The 22,425-nt window shown below is 42.2% G+C and overlaps 2 protein-coding genes across 6 annotated transcripts; one reads left to right on the top strand and one right to left on the bottom strand.

Annotated features, from left to right (window-relative positions):
• Positions 1-222: 222 nt before the first annotated feature.
• heatr5b (HEAT repeat containing 5B) lies at positions 223-18,423 on the bottom strand. Of its 5 annotated transcripts, none has more exons than XM_034100010.2 (36): positions 18,270-18,423; positions 17,599-17,763; positions 17,303-17,514; positions 16,741-16,849; positions 16,413-16,562; positions 15,496-15,667; positions 15,245-15,402; positions 14,861-15,155; positions 13,223-13,378; positions 12,652-12,902; positions 11,993-12,104; positions 11,738-11,890; positions 11,545-11,644; positions 11,340-11,449; positions 11,091-11,254; positions 10,775-10,950; positions 10,550-10,655; positions 10,270-10,460; positions 9,865-10,024; positions 9,479-9,668; positions 9,065-9,234; positions 8,833-8,971; positions 8,360-8,545; positions 7,859-8,110; positions 6,914-7,095; positions 6,757-6,825; positions 6,414-6,593; positions 6,086-6,326; positions 5,410-5,646; positions 4,792-4,919; positions 3,861-4,005; positions 3,421-3,693; positions 2,949-3,173; positions 2,691-2,842; positions 2,362-2,575; positions 223-1,465 (listed from the first exon to the last, which is right to left on the bottom strand). In XM_034100010.2, exons 2-36 carry the CDS (start codon positions 17,722-17,724, stop codon positions 1,158-1,160), a joined length of 6,192 nt encoding a protein of 2,063 aa, XP_033955901.1. In that variant the 5' UTR covers positions 17,725-17,763; positions 18,270-18,423; the 3' UTR covers positions 223-1,157. The 5 variants fall into 5 exon arrangements, with proteins under 5 accessions (XP_033955901.1, XP_033955903.1, XP_033955904.1 ...); XM_034100012.2 differs by having other exon boundaries at positions 8,366-8,545; XM_034100013.2 differs by having other exon boundaries at positions 14,906-15,155.
• Positions 18,424-18,542: 119 nt separating this feature from the next.
• gpatch11 (G patch domain containing 11) lies at positions 18,543-20,898 on the top strand. The gene is made up of 8 exons (XM_034100015.1): positions 18,543-18,697; positions 18,901-19,127; positions 19,215-19,256; positions 19,363-19,483; positions 19,593-19,683; positions 19,876-20,013; positions 20,257-20,338; positions 20,439-20,898. The coding sequence occupies exons 1-8, from the start codon at positions 18,648-18,650 to the stop codon at positions 20,492-20,494; spliced, it is 807 nt and encodes a 268-aa protein (XP_033955906.1). The 5' UTR covers positions 18,543-18,647; the 3' UTR covers positions 20,495-20,898.
• Positions 20,899-22,425: the final 1,527 nt, after the last annotated feature.

Below are 22,425 nucleotides of genomic sequence, written 5' to 3'. Positions count from 1 at the left end.
AGCTGTCATTGAATGACGTCGGCAACGACGACCACGCCCACAGCATGTTGGATGGGAGCGCTCGTTTCCCTTACCGAGACTCCCAGATTAATTTAATACATTTTTATCAAAAATGTAACATGATTCATTGACATTCTGTGACAAATCCTGCTGCGGAATTAATTCAAAAAATGCGTTAAACTATTGGCTAAAATGTGAATTCATGTACAGGCATCATCACAGTGAGGTCAAAGCTACTTTAATCACATTTAAAATAAATACATTTGGAATGTAACATAGGACAATTTCAACAAATCTGCCAAATTATAATGGTAACAGATGCTCGACCATTTAGGTAGCTATTAGCCTACTTATTGACATAAATTGATCAAAGTTATAAGCAATACAACATTCTTGATGATATGCAGCACATATTAAAGTATGTAGTACTAACTCCCCCCATTAATCAGCAGACCGATTAAGTGTCTCTAAGAATTACAATTTCTGCCCAAAAACTATTCAAAAGTGTGATGCATTTAATATTCAAAGGGCTCTCATAAAATCTGATTCAAATCTCAATGATATGCAGTAAATTCTCAGCTTTGTTTAAAAACATGTAGCAGTAATGTTCACAACATAATTTAAGAAACAAAAACAAAAATAAGAAACCAAACAAACAAACAAACAGCGGACCCTAAGGTCATATTCTAAAACCACCCCAATTAAACATGCATGATTGGAAAAATAAATACTGCCAAGCTTATGGTGATGCAAAATCACAGCAAAAATGGCACAGTAAACATTATATTTTGGATAGTGATCAAATAATGACCAGACATAAAAGCATTGATCAGGAAAAAAGATGTGGATAAAAAAAAGTAAATTGTGTCTCTTCATAAATGTGCAGTAATAATACATTCAGACAATCAACCTTTCCTGCAGATTTTAAAGTGAGTTTTTTTTATAAGTCAACATTCAAATGCTTATTAATGATATTTACACACTTTCCTTCATACCTATAAGAACAGTTCTCAAACATCAAATCCAAATGAGATGAGGAATAAATAAATACACTTAGGAAACTGCAGTGTATACTCCGTTGACAGACAACAAAACAGACCTACAAAAGACAACATACATTTAGGCTGTGAGAGTGTACAGAGCATTGTAAGTGGGGTTCAGAAGAAGTTGGTCTTGAGTTTGATGGTGGGGGCAGCCTGCACTTGGGGCTGAGCTAGCCTGGCTGCAGCTTTGGCTCTGCTGCTGGCCTGGTTGGCCAGGATAGCCGATTCCAAACGGATTTTAAGCTCAGGTGCGGCACCAATTACTGTCTTGAAGGCAGCGGGATAGAGGGGGCCAATCCGCATTAAGTTCTGAAGGGCAAATTCATGCAGGGCTCTGGAGACTTGAGGCGCTGAGGAAATTGCATTTTCATCCAAAAGGTAGGAGATGAGGGTTGGCACAAGAAGAGCCAGCAACTGCACCCCTGTTAAACACATAATTACAATGACATATTAAAAAAGGTTATTGCTAACATAAAAACTAATAGTGAAAAACAGAAAAGGGCACTGCACTGTTTACAAATTGAAGTGAGGCGAGAAATCCAATTCAACTCTACTAGGCGTAAACCGACCTATGCATTGGGTGGACTTGACGTATTAATTGGAAACTAAAAATGTTACTTTTTGGAAATGAAATGTTCGTTTGAGTAACTTATCAAGCCAATTTACGAACTCTATGGTCAGTTTCACCAGTGTGACGATCAATGCCTAGCATCCTTGTTCGTTTTCCTTACAATACAGCAATGATATTATTTCTCGGACAAAAAAAGCCTTCTGTAGAGGCAACCAGGTTTTATGGGCAACTGCTATTAAAACAAATGAATACATTGATCAATCAAGTAAGTAATCTGTAGATCTGTATCAATCAACCAATCTGTCATGCAATGCATCTGTGGTTGCAGCTCTAAATACGTGATGCACAATCTAAATCTCCAATAAAAACAGTTTGAACACAAAACATGGAATAAGCTGCAACACACCATAGCTAAATATAACATAAAGGAAATCAATCATCTCTTTATAGACTTCCATGCAGTGCAGTGCAGTTTGCTTTAATATGGAAAAGAGAAAATAGAGATATCATTGGGGAAACAAAAACAAGAATAATATAACATCTACAGTATAGCATAATGTGGAAATCACAGCAAATTGACAGCAAACCAGTTCAGGGATTCTAAATTCAGCATCGAATGTTCTATACGTCTCCTCTTTGATAACACACATCACAAGAGAGTGAGCTAAGACCTTCTTTAATGCAGCTGAACACTTTAATGGAACAAACACAGATCTTTAGTGGTCCATTAGGCGGAGGCATACTTACGGTTTTGCTCTTCCCCCATGCCTACGAGATTCTCCAGCACCCTGATGCCCTCCTGCACCGCCTGCAGCTCGGCAGCAGTCCCCGGGCGACTGCGCTCCACCGCCTTCAGCTTTTCCACCATGAGCGGGGCCAGAGCGTGGATGTACGGCGTAGACAGGGCACGGCTAGAGTGCTGAAACACTGACAACAGCAGCTGGTAACACCGTGCCTGAACCTGTGGCAAAAAGAATGATATCCCTCACTTTAACATGGTTAAACACACCAGGGATGCATCTTTTGATCAGGCATTAGATATTGTCATATTTGAGCTGGGTTTGTATGGTGCTTACCCAGGGATCACTAGAGTTGAGGGCGTTCCGGAAGCGGTCCATGCAGCCCTTCTGCAGGACGATTACTCCTACAAGTTCATTGCTGGCAGACAGCAGGAAGAGTGTGATCGCTGTTAACATGCTCACCTCATCCATGTCAGGCCTGGACTCCTCTACAGAAATACACAAACAAGCATGAATACTGTCAATGTTTTCCTTACACCTTCTTCAGTAAGTTCAACATCAAACATCTGTGTTTGTTTGTGTGCGTTTGCTTACCTGGCCGTGAGTTCTCTAGGACAGACGCCAGGCCGCTCCTCACCAGGCCGCTCCACTGTGTCTGCATGCCCTCCACCCGGGCCAGAGGGGAGGTGATGATGGTCTTGATGCCCTGCAGGGCCGCTGTCACAGTCACAGGCACAGAGTTATCAGCGGTCTTAAGTGCCGTTTCCCTCAGCACCCCCGTGATTAGGAAGAGCACCGTGGGGAGGATGGTCATGCTCCCTGTAGAGCAAAAAGAAACGGTGAGCATGGGAGATCGTTTGACAGTGAACACCACATTGCTAGACTTAAACTATATGCTTAATGTAAGGCACAAGAAACCATTGCATTAACAGCCTTTATCATCAGCATACATAAACGTGAAAAAGGCAGGCTAAGCAGGCTAATCATTCTAAATAAATCATCCATGTTGGAACCGAGATTTGCCATCACTGTGTGCTGTGTTGTTGTAGTTTGCTTCGGGCCTCACCGGCAGGAGAGCAGAGCGAGGGCAGTTCTGCCAGGATGGAAACTGTGTTTGCCACCAGGCGGGCGCTTTCCTCAGGGAGCCGCTGAGGCCTGAGTGGCACGTGGCTGGGTGATTCCTTCACACGTGCATTAAGCTGCGGCAAGTGGCGAACCAGGATGAAGACGAGCAGCTCCATGGCGGCGAACACCAGAGACTTGCCCGGGACGAGCTCCCCCGTGTCTGCTCCTTCCCCGAGGCTGGGCTGAGAGTCTTTCTCGCCTTCTTCCTCTTTGCCTGAGCAAAATCACAGCGACCAAAATAACTCATACAGCCGCATCATTGAAACAACTCGACTTTAAAGCTTAATGGACTTAATAGATGGTGAGGCAATACAGCACGTTGAGTATGGCATTTTCAGAATATAACAGTATAATGTAATGCAAAATGTGTTGGTGTCTAACCCTTGCCAGCCTTCTGTCGCTGCAGATGGTCCTGTGCGGCCCTGATGGTCTCCTGTACGACAGCAGTGACCTGGAGCTGTACTGCAGGAGGATCCCGAGTCAACAGCAGCCTGTGGAGCACGTTCAGGAGCTCCACTGCCAACAGCTACAACAGAAATAACAATTACAGTAGTTTCTCTGTGAAACACTGAGGATGTGAACATTGATATTCTACTCATTGTTCCTGGTTCATTGCCAAAAGGCCCACAAGCTGTTGAGCAGAAAAGGGGCTTTTTGTAAAAGTTGTATACAGCAAAGAGACACATGAACCAATATAAGGGGATGTATCACCACACGTCTTATTTCAAAGGCTCTAACCAATGCAACCGAGAATAAACAACCTGCTTTTTTTGTGAATTTATAAACAACCCGTGTATCCTTTGAAGCCCTCAGCATCTCAATTATGCATTGCGTGGCAGTCAAATGTTTAGAGGAGCATTGGGGTGATCCTTGTCCCCTCATAAAGTCAGTAAATATCACGTGACCCTGTGGTATTCACCAGATATTTACACTAAGGCGATGATCAGGCACTGGTAAATATATCACTGCTGCAAAGTGTAAATGAAAAAGGCCATGGATAAAATACATTGTTGCTTATTTGCTACTTAAAGTTCATCTGTAATCAACAAAGCCAGCCACTGGAACTTGACAGTTTGATTTCTATTGACATAGGATAGTAATGCTGCTTCTGAAATGCGAGTACAATTCAAATAATCATATACAAATGCTGTTTACCGAAACACAGAAACACATTTCAAGTTTAAATATTTATATATATTTTTTTCAAATGTGTATTCACAACAAATTCTAGGAACGTAGGACAAATCTTCCACCAAATATCTCCCCTCATATAATAAGATAAGTCTTTCTGCACCGCGACTTGTGTCTTTACCTGGTCCTCTGCAATATGGATCTTAGCGCATGGAGATGCTAGCAGAGTGAACAGGGCGTGCAGGCAGGACATCACATTGTGAATGGGCTCCTCGGGCCGGGGGAAGCAAAGAAACTCTATACTGACACCTGAGAGACAGAACACAGAAATGCACTTAGGGAGTGTTCATGCTATTCTCTTTTTCTATCCAATGCTACCTCTTTCACTGTGGGAGGAAGCAAGGTGTGTCCATGGCTGTAAGGTAAACAAAAGCAGTTGCTATGTAAAACTATTTTTTTTTTAAAGACATGTAGTGGTAGGGTATTGAGTGTCTGTGAGGAACAAAGCCAAACAGTTTTAAACAACTACATTTGTGGTTACAGTATATGCCTCTTCCCACAATTCAGGTTGCAGTTAACATGTATTTCACTTGATCATTTTATCCTCTTAAAAGTCCGTGTGAAACTGTCACAGTTAAGTTATGGACCTTGACCTTTTTCCACCACATTTTAAACAGTTAATAATTGACTCAACTATATCTTCACTGCCAAGTTTGAAAATAAATGTCTTAAGGTTTCCCTGAGACATTACGAGACATATCAGGAACATTATATAGCACAAATGACTCGGTCTCTTTACCCAACATCAGATGCATCCTGTCTTTGACCGACTCCTCAAAGCTCTTTGTGGTGGAGGAGGCTGCTTGAGAGATGGCCGGAGCCTTGGAGAGAGCTGAGGGGACGTCTTCTTTCTCTTCAGCAGCCCCGAACTCGGTGCTGCTCAGCCACAGGGCCACGGCATGCAGGACGGGGGCCCACGAACTGCGATAGTGGAGTCTTGCTGTGTCTATAGTCTCTGGAGTGTAAAACGCTCCGCCTGAACACAGACACGCAAAGAAGGGAAAGGACTTGTTTGGAACATATTACTGAAAGGTGATTCTAATTGTGAACAAATAAAAACATCCATTTATATGCTCCTGAATCATATATTTCTGTTTACATTTGAACACCTCAAATTTGCATTATGTGTAAAGAAATGACAAATTCTATCTGAAGAACTAGACCCTCACCACAGTCATAGCAATGTGGTGGAACATCTTAAACTTTCAACGGCTTTTTGACAATAATAGGTTTGTTGATATGTTTTTCAAAAAGTGTCCAAAACACATTTAAGGTTTTTGGAATTGTCAGAAGAATGAAATCACAATTTGAATGGGACCCGAACTCAAACAAAGAACTTGTGCTGTGTGCGTTTAATCGTGCATATGAAGTTATCTGATTAGGATTTATTTAGTGGGTAAGAATTAGTCTTGTACCGTCAGGGGGCAGCTGACTGGAGAACTCCGCAGGCAGGGTGAGCAGAGCGTAGTCTCGCAGCATGGCCAGCCACAGGCGGCTGAGCGACGGCAGCTCGGGCTGCACCAGAGTGATGAGGCTGTCGGGAGGAAGCACGTCTGCACCCATATCATCCTCATCGTCGTCATCCTCTCCACTTTGGACTGGCTTGGCAGGCTTAGACTCTGCATCTTTCTTGATGTTCATCGCCACCACATACACCTGGGAAAGAAGGTTGGTGTGAATTGTCAGTTACAGTAGAGACATAACTTGCATATGGGACTGTGTGGTTGGGGTCTTTAGTCTCACCTCAGCCCAAGCCTTAAGCACGGCCAGTTTCTCCATGGTGGTGGCACTCTCACTGTACAGCTGACTGGATGAGCCTTTCCCAGCCTGCACCTTGTCCAGCGACGACACCAGCAGGTTGTGAACCCGCCGCAGGTCATTGAGGTCACTGACCACGCCACTGCCAATCCACGTGCTACACACCTGTAGTCAAATATAGAGAAGTCAATGTAACAAATTAGTCCTTTAAGGGCTGTTTATTAGAACGGATGTTTCATTACAAACAGAGTGGGCTAGGTGCATCTCCACATTTATGAAATGACCAATTAAGCTTTTAAATGTTTATTAGGAAAGCAGAGGGTCTTACCTGGCATGCCTTAGCTGTTATGTCAGACGGAGTATCAGGGGAAAAGGCAGGTCTTAGGGCAGCTCCGACCTAAATGCATACATGAATACATGTTTACAATTTGTTTCCCTTTGCTGTGTTGCTATTTATTGTTGAATTGTATGTATTTCTGACTCACATTGGCCTGGTATTGTTCCAGGATAACATGGCCTGGGAACTCGGGCTCTGGTACGGAGGCAAACTTTTTAATGATGTCCTCCAGGGCCTGCAGGCCGGCCATCCTCAGCTGGTTGCTGTGGTCTGTGGCCGCCATGAAGGCCATGCGGATGAGGTCCGACAAATGGAGCACCAACTGATCTCCTGGATGGAACCACAAGGATTGTGTGAGGAATAGAAACATATTTCAACACCACATTAATCAACCAATCATTATAATTAACAACAGAATGATCTACCCATTCTGTATTGTTTGTTACATATTCAGCTCAAATTCTCCGTTAGTACAAGTGATCTTTTTTCACCATTAAGACGTAGAGCTGAATATAAGCAATGATAGTTTGGAGGTTTATGTTCATTTACATTTTAGCCAGTCATTGTTCCATATGTGCTTTAATGGTGCTTTGATGCTGCTACCATGTTTCTGTGTAGCTTTTTAAACGTCTTCCTTTACTGGGAACTTAAGATAACAGACAGAAGCACTCAACAAATACACTATTAGAAGTTGACACAAATCATCTGTATATTGAGGTAGAAGCTGAGATTTAATTGAGTTAAAGTGCAACTTTCAAGGGATTAATTTTAAACACTGCGACCCACAATAAAAATGCCTTTTTGTAGCTGCTGGTTCCAAAGCAGCTAAAATCACTACACTGTGCCATGACTTAGACAAAAAACAGCACTATTTCAGATAACCTTATAACCAATTTTCTGTATTTGTTCTATCTTTACATAAAATATCTTTATTCAGCAGCTTCCTGAAGGTCGCAAAACATAAACTGAACAACCAAATAAACAGCTGGTTGGTTAGTAGAAAATATGTTTTACACAGACCAAAGGAGGCATCAATCAATCAAAAATCCTCAAAGTGATCTGAGCTGTTCTGTTCTGGCAACATGCTGAATACCTTTGGGGTTCTTGGCTTGTGCAGAGCGGGCAGCAGCCAGGTCAAAGTGCGCTTTGTCATTCTCACACAGCAGGATGATGCGACACAGGCAGTCCGCGGCAAATACCCGCGTCACCCAGCGGGGCGCCACAGAGGGCTTGGACTTGTCATCTTCGCCCAGGCCTGTGAACATGCTGTCATCGTCCATCTCGTCCTTTTTCTCCGAGTCCTCCTCATCCTTTTCAACCTCGACAACAACAGGTGCTCCTACGTCTGCAAGAGGGGACGGACACATTCATGATAAACAGATTTAAAAACAGAGGATACCAGGTCACTTCAATGACAGATAATAAATGCATTGCTCTACTCTGCTGGTATCAGGAAACATTTAAACTGCTTTTGGGATGTAGAATAAACCTGACGTGGCTTCTGTGTGAAACTTACTTTGTTCTATATTCCATGTTTATTTTCTTTAAAAGACACAAAGTGGTAATTTGTCATATTTGTTGTTTTAAACTCTACCTTTACCTGTAGTTGCTGCAAGGACATCTTTGCAGAGTTTCAGCCAATGAGAAAGCTTCTCGACAGCGAGAGACGACAGCATGTGGCCCAGTGTATCATGGATATCAGAACACAGCTTCCTGTCTGTCTCCCGATCCAGCATGCCGAACAGAACGCCCTCCAAACCGGTCTCCGTAATGTTCAGATCTAAACCAGGCGCAAAGCAAACACAAATGTGTGTTTTGAAATGAGGCTCATTGGTATAATAAGGGAGAAGTTTTGACCCAGATGTATACTTATTCCCTGATTAAACATTGGCAATAGTTGAGGAGCACAGATTTGCTCATTTCTTAGGAGCACAGTTAAGAGAGCATCTCAACCTTTTGCTGTATTGAGAATGATACTGTTCCGTTTTGTTTTATTTGTGCAGGCTTAGCAGCCGCAAAAGCTGAACAATCCTCTAACTGCTGGTCAGCTTCCCGATGTGTACTCACGGATTGTATTGTTGTCTCCCCCTCTCTTGGCCAGGCTCATGGCATACTCGCAGACCTCTGGAGCCTCTCTCTGAGCGAGCTGCCTCAGACAGGCCACGGCAGCGCGGCGCAGCAACAGGTGAGGGCTGCACAGGTGCACCTGCAGGGATCCCACAATACAGTAGGAATGTAAGATCAAGAAATACTAAAACTTCTATCATATAAAAACTCAATATATCTCTTCATGTCTTACACAGAGACAAGGCACCAGGCTGGACAGGTTGACATGGCGTGGAGCAAACATGTGCAGCTGTTGCAAACAGGAGATGGCTGCTGCCTGCACCAGGGAGTCCGAGTGGTCCTGCATTATGGCACAACCAACCAGGCAGGACGAGCGGATGGTGGAGATAGTGGCTCCATTTCCTGGCAAAAACACAGAATAGGAAGAGCAATTTTAGCAGTTAGAATCACAGTATGTGTAATGGCAATTTTAATGTTCCAATGTCCTATATCCATATGTCTTCTGGTTAGAGGCTTGGAGTGTGATTACATTGCCACCTGCGGGAAAGTGTATATTATATCTACAAAATTGAAAGGTTCAAATGAGAGTTATACAGTACTTACTTACTGCCACAGTAAGTAAGTACTGCACATCTGCCACAATTACCCTGTAATTCTGGTCCCACAGTGGTGATGAGCGCTCCCAGGCAGCGGCCCAAACACTGGTGCACCTCTATGTGGGACGGGGGCACAGTGAGGAGCAGGGTGAGCACCAGGGACAGCGTGGGCTCCACGTAGCCTCTATACATGGGGCCACTAGAATCCACAATCAGAGCCAGAGAGTGCAGAGCCCATGTCTGTTAACAAGAGAGCAACATAATAAGTAAGCTGTAAAGCACAAATGATAAAAAATAACCATTGCTTTGGGGTCAGTTTAGAAAGAAAAGTGGGAAAAAACAACACACTTTGATCCAGGTAAACCAATCTATAATCCAGTCCAGATGGGAAACAAGCAACAGGAAAAAAGGATATTAAGGCAGTAATTCCCCGTACCTGGACCTCATGAGAGGACCCATCCTGGGCCAGAGCCAATAGGATGCTGACACTGGTCTTTAAGTGCTGGCCTGAGCCAATTCCTCCAACATATCGATGCAGACAGCCAAGAGCCAGTGAATGGCCCGTCCTTGATACTACATCACGGGCAGACTTCAGTCTGGGAATAGAGGAAGAGGAGAGATATGCATCACAAGATTGAAGCCAAGGATGGAGAGGAAAGACAGATTCAGTCCAAGATAGATAATGAGGACAATTGAGGACTGAAATTGACCTACAATAAAATGTGAAACAAACTTCTCTGTAACTCATTATAATGGTGGGGTGCTCTCCTTTTATTTTAACACGGGAAATAACGGAATAAAGAGAGAAAATAGAGGCAAAATACAGATATGAAATGCTTACTTATCAAAGCTGGTCTGTGCCATTCTGGCGATGAAGGTTGCCTCTCCCACGACCTGAGCCATCCTGCCCAGGGCCTCTCCAGCAGCACAGCGCAGGATGGGGTTGGGATTGTCCAACGCTCCCATCACCAGAGCCAGGGCCGACTTACGCACCTCCTCAGGACCCAGAGTGCTCTTGTTCTCAGCCAAACCCTTCAGTCAGGAAAGAGATTATTTCTCATTACCTAAATAATCAAACGTGATATTCCTGTCTAAAGCGGATATGAAACAGGTATTCTCACCTTAAGGGCACTAAGCACTGCAGTAAAGATGTTTAGTTGGACTGCCTGCTGTCGAACTCCTTTAGCCTGCTTTATGCACTCTGCAAAGTGGTCCAGCATCTGCAGCCTGAATCATAGCGGGTGTGAAACAACAGTGAGAATTATTATGTATCAATCAAAAAGAGAAACGATGCAAAGATGTTGCAAATATGTCCAAATCTCCACAGCAACAACATAATTTCTCACCTGTGTTTGAAGGAGACGTGGGGAAAAACAACACCGAAAAGAGCCACTGAGGCATCGATGACGGACACACCCAAAGGGAGAGGGCCCGGGATGGCCTCGCCTACAGGAACACGCAGGTAGATCGAGGAGGGGTCGTGCTCCAGAGCTCCACTGCCAGATGCACTGTTGGGCTGCAGCTGTATGATGATCACACCAGATAATAATGGATCATTTTGAGTATAGATATTTATTATTTAAACCAAGTTACAATGACACTTATTTTTAGAATATGTATTATATTTGCGATTTTTTTCACGTCATTGTTGATTTGACTAACCTGATCCTCTATGCACTTGTGGTCCGTCTCCTGTAGCCAGGAGCCCATGAGCACACTGTCGTCATAGTGACAGAGAGAGCGCAGCAGGGAGGTGGTTGTGTTGGCCGAGTTGTCAGTCAAAGTGAACTCTGCCACCAGCTCCCTCAGCAGGGCGTTGAAGCTGCCTACAAAAGAAAAACAATGTTTTTTTAAAAACACCACCAAAAACGCTATTGGGGGGGAAATAAAATGCAGAAATGACCGAGTTACCTTCATAGGTCTTAGGGGGCAATAGAGCCAGGATGTCGTACAAGCGCAGCCTCACCATCGCTGCGCTTGCTTTCAGGTGAGCACCATGGACCTTAATGATGGCAGGGACACTGAAAAAACATTAAAATGTTTAGAAATATAACCTTGAATTAATTAAATAAATGCAGGAGTAGTTAACACAATGAATGGACTGTGTCACACTCACTGAGACATCATGGTCATGGCACATTCAATGGGAGTCATCAGTCTACGGATCACATCTTCTGTCAGCAGCTCGGGACAGTGGGCCACAAAGCTCCGCATGGCTACAGAGGGGAGGAACAGGCGTGTTGCTCAATTGTGTCAGCTAACAATACAAAGCATTGTCTCCGGGGGGGGGTATGTGTGCGTTTCTTTACCACACAGTGCTCCAGCTCGGCCCTCCAGGGTGACCTGCCAGGTGAAGGCGTCTCCTCTAGCCTTTTCCGCTTCCAGCTCCTTCTGCGAGCGAGGAAACACGTTCCTCCACAGCAGCAGCATCTTGGGAAGGTGATAGCGCACGAGGGAGGGACCTGGGCACAAACACAATGTGGTTTTCAGATTGAGAGGGAGGGACACAGTATTGTTGACAAATCAAAGGTAACAGACATTGGAGGTGTGTCACGGGGGCTCACCGAGAGTCATGAGGGCCCCCAGCAGCAGCCATCCTGCCTGTGTGCGCTGCAGGGATAGACGACTGTTCTGAGCAGCTGTCCTCAGGAGGTCTTCAGCTATACTCACCACCAACTACAAGACAAGAACACAGATTCATTGAGGGTGCCATATTGTAGAAAGTGAGGTTTCCATGTATTTTTTAAAATAATATATCAGGTACTGTAGGTTGTTTATAAAAAAAACTGTGGTAGTATCAAAATGCCTTATTCATGGAGAAATGCCATGGAATGGAATATCTCGATTTAAGAAACGTTGTCTCTTAAACAAGCTGTCATGACATCTTTGAGGTTGTAACTATAGAGTCACCTGTAGAAGTGCCACTTATTCTGTGTAGTTGACATAAAAAGTGACCCCTGGTTACGGTATTATTATGACGAAGGCGACAGCGCAAGGAAGGAAGACCGAAAACTCACATCAGATGGGTGTTTTGAAAGCTTAAAGAGACAGGCGCCAGGCAGAAAATAGGAGGAAAATTATATGTTTTTCAACTTTAAAGCATGTAAATATGTCCTAGTATAACCCCAAAATACCAGTATAAACCTGAAAAAGATATATACCCCTTTAAATCTATATAGGCCAACCAAAATGGCCGGTAAGATTACATTCTGAGGCCACACACCTTGCCCTTAGAGTGGGGGATACCGAGCGGACACTGGTGCACGCCTCCCAGCAGAGCAGCCATCGCAAAGCTGTATCCGCTCACAGCCTCCGGGGAACTCTTCAGGCTGTTGATTCTCTCCGCACAGCGGTCCAGCAGCGGGGTCAGCTGATACGGCAGCGCCACGGCAACACAGCGCAAACACCAGGCAGCGGCCAAACGAGCCGCCATGCTTGGGTGCAGCAGCACTGAGGTGACGGTTTCAAGGAGCCCTGGGGAAGAGGACATGGAGTTGTAAACAAATCAATCGAAATCTGAATGGAGCTTATTATGTATTTGATTCACTTTAAGAGCTATATGCAACAATTGCATTTGATGTATTTTCAGTCATGGATGTAGATTAACATTTTAGCAGCATTATTCTGTTTTAGGGAAGGTGAAAATGTTAAAACCCATAAACAAAGTTACAGAAGAGGCTGGCCAATGACATATAAATTGGCAAATTTGACTCCAGTTAGGGGTATTATCAACTATATATCCCCAGCTTGTGAGGAACTTGAAGAGACATTGAATGAAATGGTGTGTGTCTCACCAATAGAAGGTTCCTGTATGAGCGGGGAAGCCGTGGCACTCAGGCTCTGCACCAGGCTGCCCAGCTCTTTGAGGGCACACACCATGACATGCTGACTGGCAGAGACGTCAGCTGCCCCGGCCTTGTTCTCTCCACTGATGTCATTCACAACCGCCTCTGGAAAAACACGAGGCATGGAAAGAGAAACGAAAAAGAAGTGCTTTTCTTTACAAAATGCAATAATTATCAAGTTGAACAATTTCAAAGTTCCTTAGAAAATATGATTAATGTTACAAATTAAGAATGTGTGCAGCACTGCTGGATAAGGTGACCTTCACTGGATTGTAACTTCCGTTTTGTCAGATTTACACGTTTTAGAAGTTATTTATAATCATCTTATATGCTACAAAAAATCATGTTTAGTAATAACATAATTCACTGGCCACATTAGCCTATGTACTGCTTTCACACATTATGAATCTGAATATATTTCCCCACAAAATACTGAGAAGCACGCTGCTACATGTCACAAACACAGAGCTCTGAGTATTTTCAAAACGGTACAAACAGGACACACTGGCTATAGCTGTATTAATGGATGAAGGGACAAAGGAAAAACAGTAAATCTAAATTCAGGTAAATCATGGATAAGAATTTTTGAATGTCATTTATCAAGAACTTGAAATCCTCAGAGCTCTGTATAGGCAACAGTCAAGAGGGATCAGACAGAAAAGGAATTAAATAGCTTTAGAAAGAGGAAGGCTGCTTCTTGAACTGTGCTAGTCATGTTATTTCAAACAGTTTAGGCAACCAGGAACTAAGTATAGAATAAAGAGGGGAACATATGTCTCCACTCCAGGACATATTTTTCAAGATACTTTTCACATAGATATTTCAAAATACAATTTCAAGAAGTCTCACAGATCCAGATGGTTGGAAAAGCAGCAAAGATATAAGAGCCCAGGACCAATTTTCAAGAGAAACTGACATTCAACATAGTTATCATCAGCAATCAATCAATATGAACAAGAGTGTACATTTCTGATAGCTGACATCAGTTTAAAGGTTGCAAAGCAAATCAGAGTAAGAATCATCCTTTTTGAATGAGATAAAGGTGATTGAAAAAATGATTAATGTGTTGCTATATCCCAAAAAAATAAAAAGTTGAGGCACTGAGATCAATAAAACATAATGATGGAAAAACATGCAAATATGAAGTCTTGTTGCTGGGGACGGGTGGCTTGTTTCTACACTGTGTCTGTGAATTTAGTGGCACATGCAGTTTTTTCTGCTGGTGTAAGCCAGATGTCTACACTCAGAAAGAGTTATGTCATGCTCCTAAGGGATTGCAATACAATAACAGAATGGCAAACAGCCCGCGGAGGCTATGCAATAATGCAAGCATAAGTAACTCAAATGCTGAGCTGGCAGCGTTTGATGTTACTGACATTATAATACTGCTTGTGGTTAAAAAGAAAAAGTAAAGAAAGAGGAGAGTGATCCCAAAGAGCAAAAGTAGGAAGAAAAGTAGATATGAAAGCCATCTCCACACACAACAAGAAGGAAAGGAAAAACACCAACTCTGTAGACAACACGCAAACCATGCAAGAGATGAGAAACTAAATGAATTAAAAGTGATAATAATGGATGAGTACTTACTCTGTAATGCTCTGAACCGTGATATTTCCCCCCCATCCTCCTTACCCACAGCCCTCATTTGCTTGCTGATGGCTTGGCAGATTTCTTTGCCGGCTGCAATTTGTGCTTTCTCCCCGAGTAACCCCCCCAGGGTGGCGCGCAGCATGAAGGAAACACAGCGGCGTGAGTACACAGCCTCAACGTGTGTCTGCGTGGCCCGCGGGTGGGACACTAGGTCCAACACATGGGACAGGAACGTGGCGAAGTTGCGCTCCAGCCACTGACCACCCAGTGTAGTCACAAACACGACGTAGGCCTGGAGAGAAATATAGAAAAGGATCACGTGAGAAGTGTATTGATCAGAAAATGCAGGCTCATGTTCTGATGTTTGAGATTTCACCTCACCTGTGTGATGCCCACCCGCACCTCCCTGCTCACAGAGCCTCCCCCCTTCAACATCTCCCCTCCGCTCTTCAGGAAGCCCGATCCACCACGCAGAAAGCCCGTGGCCATGAGCTCCAGCACTTCCTCCAGAGTGGCCCGCTTCACGTTCTGGCGCATCACTGAGGAAGAACATATTGAGCTCATGAAATACACTACAGGTGAGCTGGACTTATAACTAGACATAAACCACACACATCAGCCCTTTAACCTACCTGATGCATGTTTGGGCAACAGGGCGGTGGCCATGACTGTCCCCAGCAGTTTGGCCACTTCTACCCGTACACCATAGTTGGATCCTTCCAATGCTTTGTAACACAAAGTGGCCACGTTCTCCAGTTCTGTGGTCCACATGAAAACTGCCTCGTTCTGCAGCTCCAACAGGCACTGATCAGAGAAGAAGAATAAAGATGGGGTCCTGTTATTAACCTCTACGTCATGCATGTGCAGTAACAATCTCAATATAGACATATGGATGATGCATACAAACAATTCCGATGCTTATACATATATTTGCAATATACTAGCCACTAGTTGGAAAGTAACTACGTTTATTTTGGTTTATAAGTCCTTACTGAAGTATTATTTTGAGGTATAATATTTGTATATAATACTTGAGTATTTGTATTTTGTAATAAAGAGAGAAATATTGTACTATTTACTTAATGACTTATAAGTTATATAATTAATACAAATATACTCATAAATGATTATGTAACATTATAACTTTACTATATAAAGTCATTAGAAATAGCCCAACCTTTACCCGCTGCAACATTAAGTGAGTGACACATCAATGCATCAGTTATACAAAATATGATTCTGAAATAGACCATTGTACAAATTAAAGTACTTTTACTATTTGTAAATCAAATAAAAAGTAGCAAAAAATATCAGTATAAGTGTTGTATTGCTACAACTACTTTAGTAAGATATGTGAATGTTTATTCCACAACTGCTAGTAACACAACTTGTACAATGTGCAGTACAACCGTCATGTTTTCTAAACAGGAAATTGTCTTTCGAAATAGGGAGGAGTTTTGCATTTTCACATGAGTTGATTCAACCTAAATGACATAGCAAAATATGTGTGATTTGAAGCACACAATTCCATTATCTTTCTGAGACTAACCTTTGCAACTGCACAGCGCACGGCCATGGACCTGTCTGTGAGCAGAGAGCGGGCATTCTTGTAGATATCTCTGTGACATGAAGCTGCAGCTCCTCCCAGACCACAGAGCACCTTCTGCAGGCTGAGAAGGATCTCTCCTCGGCCTTGGGACTACATCAGCAAAACAATTTTGAAAACAGGACAATTCAAATACATTTCACATCTGTTTCTGAAAATACATCTCTTTTAGTTATCAATTTCTGTTCTTATTTTCCAGTTTAAAATTGGACCAAACACATTCTTGCTGAAAGAAAATTGAAAGCTGCATTCCATTGCGAAATATACATACCTCTGCACTCTTTAATGCCTTCAACATATTATTAATGGTGTCGGGAAATGAGCTTCCGAGCATCCTGCCCATCTTGTCATAAAAAGCTCCAACGCATGCCACTGCAGCACTGCAAAATATTTATACATTTTAAATTATTTGAGAAACAACACAATAATGAAATAAGACCTAATTCTGTTTAAATACATATAAATAAATGAGTTCACGTTTATAACTTAAATCTCCTATTAAAACATTCAAACCGGCTTTTATTCACTCCACAGTGTCAAGGAGGTATGAAGGATTGATAGATAAAAGCCTACAGTAAAACAAACAGTGTTAGATTCCACTAATATCAGCAAGAAAACACAGCATAATATCTGCTAATGTACACTTAATCCCCCCTTTAAACATGAAATGTCGTTCTGCAGATTAACATTTGGCTTAACTGCTAATACCCTTGAAGGTAAGCCTACAGTATATAGCCGAAACACTCAAAGCAGTGCTAGCAGCTTTTATCCTAATGCAAATATGTAGAGTGAGTGTATTTCTAAAAAATATATAAAAATAATTGGGATCCTACAGTTTTGTTGGCAAGTACGCAGGTGTGTCATCCTTGCTTTTGATAATCTCATTGCATTTATCCAGAGTCTGGAAAACAGTGAAGGTGTCGCCGATGCTGTAAAGCGTGGCCAGGTTTTTGGCCAGCAGTTTTCTTGTTGGTGGTCCAGGGGCGCTGCTGATCAGTCCTGTCAGCTGTTCCACCAGTTTCTTCTGCTTCTCCTTCACATCCACCTGCCATTTGAATGCAGAACAATGTCACAAACTGCCTCAAATGAAAACCACTAAGAAAAACAAAGCTGAAATCTCAATAGTCACCCTATTTGCTGTCACGAGCACTTTATCCAAGAAGCGGAGCCATTCGAAAATGAAGACAGGCCTCTTTGCTTCAGTGATCTGGGCCAAGGCTTCTTCGTTGAGCAGCAGACTGTGAGCCAGCTCCATGGCGAGGACCTTTCAAAACACTGCTGCACACCGTAGCCTCTGCAATGTTATATACGTGAGTTTGCTTTGTCTTTCTTTTATAATATATGCCATTCCTTCCAATCACCTAAAACGTAAATAAGCACCATCTACGTCACTAAATATCTGTTGACATTTTTGCCATCCTTGCAATGCCTGTATCAGGTGGATGCAAGACACACAAGCAATAATAAAGACATAGCAGCTATCAATGCTTTAGAAGTCGTTAAACACTGTTTGTTTTACGCAGAATGTGTACAAATCTGAACTGTCAAAGCTGTATGTTAACACTTTGCTGCCCAGTTCTGACAACTGCCTGCCTCCAGCTGTTGATGGCTAGCTGGTTAGCAACCTAAGCTAGCTGGTTACTACGAGGAACAAGCTATACTCTAAGCTACACACACCCACCTAAACTGAGTGTAAGCTATCTTTTATCATCTTTTAAAACATTTAGCATTTCAATAACACTTCCACAACAACACCTTCTCTGAAATATGGTATACATGTTGTTAAATTGTTCATCTTACCTGTTTTCGACAACCTAGCGATGAACGACGACGAGAATCGGCGGTGTCGCGTTAAAATCAGCCCGAGGTGAAACTGAGGAAACGATGTGCACAAAAAAAAACTACCGCAACATGAGCAGTACAAAAATATTTCAAAGTATGTATAGGCTTTTTCCAAGTTGTCTCCTTGCATTTGAAATGAAAAGAGGTGGTGGAAATATTTTTTCAAAACTGCCGGAACTGTATATTCGTTGCCTCACTTGTAGCTACTCGGAATTTGAATTTGAACGAACCAAACATCAGTGAAGAAAATACAAATGCACAACCGGATTATTTTTTTATGCATTATAAGTGCTGTAGCTCTAATTTACTACATTTGTTCTCTTTTGCGTGGTCAAAATGTCTGATGAGGAAGAGGACTATATGTCCGATGCATTTCTCAGTAAAATGTAAGCCTTGTGGAGATTTCTAATTAAGCTACTACATTAACGTTTACTGTTACATGATTTACATGATTGCCCTGTGGTATCAGGACTGAAAAACGAAAATTGGGTATTTTCAGAGTTGTGAAAATATAGAAGTGCGAGTTTACAGCCATGCTGACAGTGTTGTATCATCCCAATGACTGTTTCGATGTCCCTCTGTCTTTCAGACCAGATGTGAAGCCAGGTGTCAGCATGGTGAGGCGGTTGAAAGAAGAAATAAAGAAGGAGACAGAGATCAAGGAGACAAACATCAAGAACCGCCAGAAGACCTATAAAGAGCAAGAGAAGGAAAGCAGAGAGGCAGCTTTACAGAACTCAATTTGCAATGAGAACAAGGGATTTGCAATTCTGCAGAAAATGGGTTACAAAGCTGGTCAAGGCCTAGGGAAGGCAGGCAAGTTTCTTCTTTATTAATGTAATTGTATTCTGTTTTGCATTTGTAGTGTGTGTGTATTCATTTACATACATGTTGCCTCTTCAGGAGCAGGAAGGGTTGATCCAATTCCTTTAAACATCAAAACCGGTAGGCAATACCTTTGTGACACAATTACATTTGGTTTGGTAAAAGTATGTGAAATGCAACTGCTGGCTTACAGTGTTTGATTATGTGTCTTTGAATGCTAAATCAGACAGAGGTGGAATTGGAATGGAAGAGGTGAAGAAAAGAAAAGCTGAGGAGGAACTTCAACATTACCGTCAGAAAACACGAGCCAAACAACACAATGAGACAAAGTCTCTGGAAGACTTTAGGTGAAGTGTGTAGCCTTCCATGAGATGCACTTTGGCTCTGAATATCTCCCGTCTTATCATTCAAATGTTTCAAAATGTGTTTGTGTGATGGTGTGCTTTTTTACATCAGGTCGAGAGTAAGGACAGAGAGAGAGGAGCGGAAGATTGAAGGAGATCTCAGAAAGAGTCAGCGAGCCTGTGAGCAGCTTGACAGTCAGAAGGTTAGAGGAATTAAGTTTAAAATATAAGCTCATCACTATAATACAGTGCTATTGTTAAAGAACTAAATACTCTTCACTGAGAATAAATACAAATGTGCCATGAGAATGACCATGATTTTTGTATTTAATCGATGTAGTAACAGCCCTTGTGGTTTTCTTTGTGTAAATCTTTTGGCTATATTGTCTTTGCAGGGCATCACTGTCGCAAGGGAAGACTGGTACTGGCCTAAAATAGAAACTAATGACGACGAGGAGGATGATGTTGAGGAGAAGGAGGAAGAAGAAAAAGAAGAAGAAGAAGAAGATGAAGAGGAGATTGTTGAATTAAGCGTCAGTATTGAGTTTACCTAGTTAACAGTGCTGCAATGTGTAATTGTAATACATTAACCCAAATCAATTCTGTTGTCAAATACATTTTTGGTAATAATAGTTCAAAGAGTTGATGCCAAAAAGCATACATAGGAAATGTATCTCACATTCTGCCAGTGTATAGTACACTATTGTTGTCTTGGCATAAGGTAAATAATTCTGAGTAAAATGAATGTATTTGATATGTGTCTCTCTTTGTTACAGTCTTTTGACAAACTGCCCATTTTGACGTCCTATTTGAGAGGAATCCATTTTTACTGCATATGGTGTGGGACCACCTACAATGGTAAGAGTGATGACAACATGGCTGTGGGTTTTTATTCTTGTTGTTATTGCCTTTGCAGATATTTTTATATATATATATATATATTTTTTTCTTCTTACAGATGAAGACGACTTGTGCTCTAACTGTCCCGGGGACACAGAAGCAGACCACGATTAAACTCAAAAATATGAACAGTAGTTCCCAGTGAAAAAGCAGTTGAAAATGTTTAACCTGCCAAACATAATGTTAAAAGGGGGTGCAGAGAGCATTTTACGCTGTGAACCAGGCTCGTCACCCCTGGTTCTTAAGCAGTTAAGGAAATAGTCGATTAGCAGTACAGAAATATGTATGTATTGTTCTCATTTGAATCTGTTTCCATCTCTGGAAGAACATCACTGTTTATAATGTTTGTGCGGCGGTCTTGGTTTTATGAAATCTACATTAAGTCAGTGGGAAATTCAGGATGCCTTTTTTATTTACCTTTTTTAAATGTTGAAGACATGTTTAAGAAGCAATTGAAATCCTATGTGTTCATTAAATGTTTGAAGATGTATACCTTGTCATCTTAATTTGTATTTAAGCAATCTAATAATACAATAATAAATCACATTACTTTAGGTTTAATAGAATATAATTGTGCCTTTGTTTGTGTGTGACCATTAGTTGTGAGTGTATATAGGTCCTCTATTTGCTGGGTAAAAACCCTCTTCAACGATTAAAAAAAAAACTGTACCAACTCCAGCTCCCATGAATCTTAGCACTTGGCTCTTACCTAAACCTTCTTGGGATCTGTAGTTTTTGAATGCTTACAGCGTTTTCTCAAGGTAGGCACATATCTTATTGAAGCTACAAACGTTTCAACAACAAAACATAACAAACGTTTAAAAAATCAAGACACATTATATATAATATTGTAGAAAGCCGCAAAGAAAACATTATGACAGTGGTCTACCTAATTGCTATTAAAACAAAAACATCACGTTCACTACTTAAACGTTTCCCATAAACTTCCCAGGGTTATTATAACCTTAAACGGTTATAGCTTTCAATTGGTTACTGTTTGCAGGCTGCCACGATGTGTGACGTTGTCGTCTCCAGTAGGGCCTGGCTCATTTCGTGGCATCTGCAGGCAGTGGCAAGTCCTTCCGGCATATGCCACAGAGGCCGCTACTCTGTGGTAGCTGTGGCAAGTACTTCCGGCATATGCCACAGAGGCGGCTACTCTATGGTAGCTGTGGCAAGTACTTCCGGCATATGCCACAGAGGCCGCTACTCTGTGGTAGCTGTGGCAAGTACTTCCGGCATTTGCCACAGATGCCACAACTTGCCGAGACATCTGCCGCTGCTCAACGGGAGTTGCCACAAGATGCCAGAGTAAGAGAAGGTTTACTGTAGCTGCCACTCGCCTTCCGTGGCAAATGCTGCTATTTAAACCCGTATTTATCGTGTAAAATGTCGCTGTTTTGGCATGACTTTATCGAACTGATCTGTACACAGGACTGATGATCTGTACACAGGGTTGGGTTGTAACGGAATACATGTAACGGCGTTACGTAATCAGAATACAAAAACCAAGTAGCGTAACTGTATTCAGCTCGCGTTACATTTGATAAACAACTAATCCGAATACAGTTACTTTCGTAAACCTGAAGTGAATACATTTTGGAATACTTATTGGAATTATTGGTGGAAAATTTTCCTCACAAAATGTATCCTAATATTCATTACCGGCAGAACTGTGTGCACACATGGATGTATAATAAGAGTGTGCACAGCGCAGCAGCATGTATGTGAGGCCCCGCCCCCGCACGCAGATGAGAGCGAGATCTCTTTTTAAATATATTGAAAGTTAGAAACGGAGATGGTTCGATAAAACGTGCAAGATAACGTTTATAGCATTTCTTTATTGTCGAAATGATGACATTTCATAACGGGATAACATCAAAGTGAATGGCCTGCTGCTGCTGAAGGCATGGGGCAAATATAAGTCCTTTGGCTAATTTATAAAGTAAACCTTAGCATCTCACTAGCAGTGGCAACTGCAATCAGTTACAGCTGCCCTAAGTCTGTAGCCAAGTCTAATAACACCAGTGTACACGTTGCTGTGT

The sequence above is a fragment of the Pseudochaenichthys georgianus genome, chromosome 15, assembly GCF_902827115.2.
Source record: "Pseudochaenichthys georgianus chromosome 15, fPseGeo1.2, whole genome shotgun sequence".
NCBI classification, from domain to species: domain Eukaryota; kingdom Metazoa; phylum Chordata; class Actinopteri; order Perciformes; family Channichthyidae; genus Pseudochaenichthys; species Pseudochaenichthys georgianus.
This window is presented reverse-complemented; position numbering and strand designations above follow the sequence as displayed.

Excerpts from the sequence above, each read along its gene's own strand:
- gpatch11 (XM_034100015.1), top strand. The coding sequence starts at position 18,648 with ATGTCTGATGAGGAAGAGGACTATATGTCCGATGCATTTCTCAGTAAA. Across the intron at positions 20,014-20,256 it reads AGGAGATTGTTGAATTAAGC|TCTTTTGACAAACTGCCCAT; the intron begins GTCAGTATTGAG and ends TCTTTGTTACAG. Across the intron at positions 20,339-20,438 it reads GTGTGGGACCACCTACAATG|ATGAAGACGACTTGTGCTCT; the intron begins GTAAGAGTGATG and ends TTCTTCTTACAG.
- heatr5b (XM_034100010.2), bottom strand. The coding sequence starts at position 17,724 with ATGGAGCTGGCTCACAGTCTGCTGCTCAACGAAGAAGCCTTGGCCCAG. Across the intron at positions 17,515-17,598 it reads TGCTCGTGACAGCAAATAGG|GTGGATGTGAAGGAGAAGCA; the intron begins GTGACTATTGAG and ends TTCAAATGGCAG. Across the intron at positions 16,563-16,740 it reads AGGCATTAAAGAGTGCAGAG|TCCCAAGGCCGAGGAGAGAT; the intron begins GTATGTATATTT and ends TTGCTGATGTAG.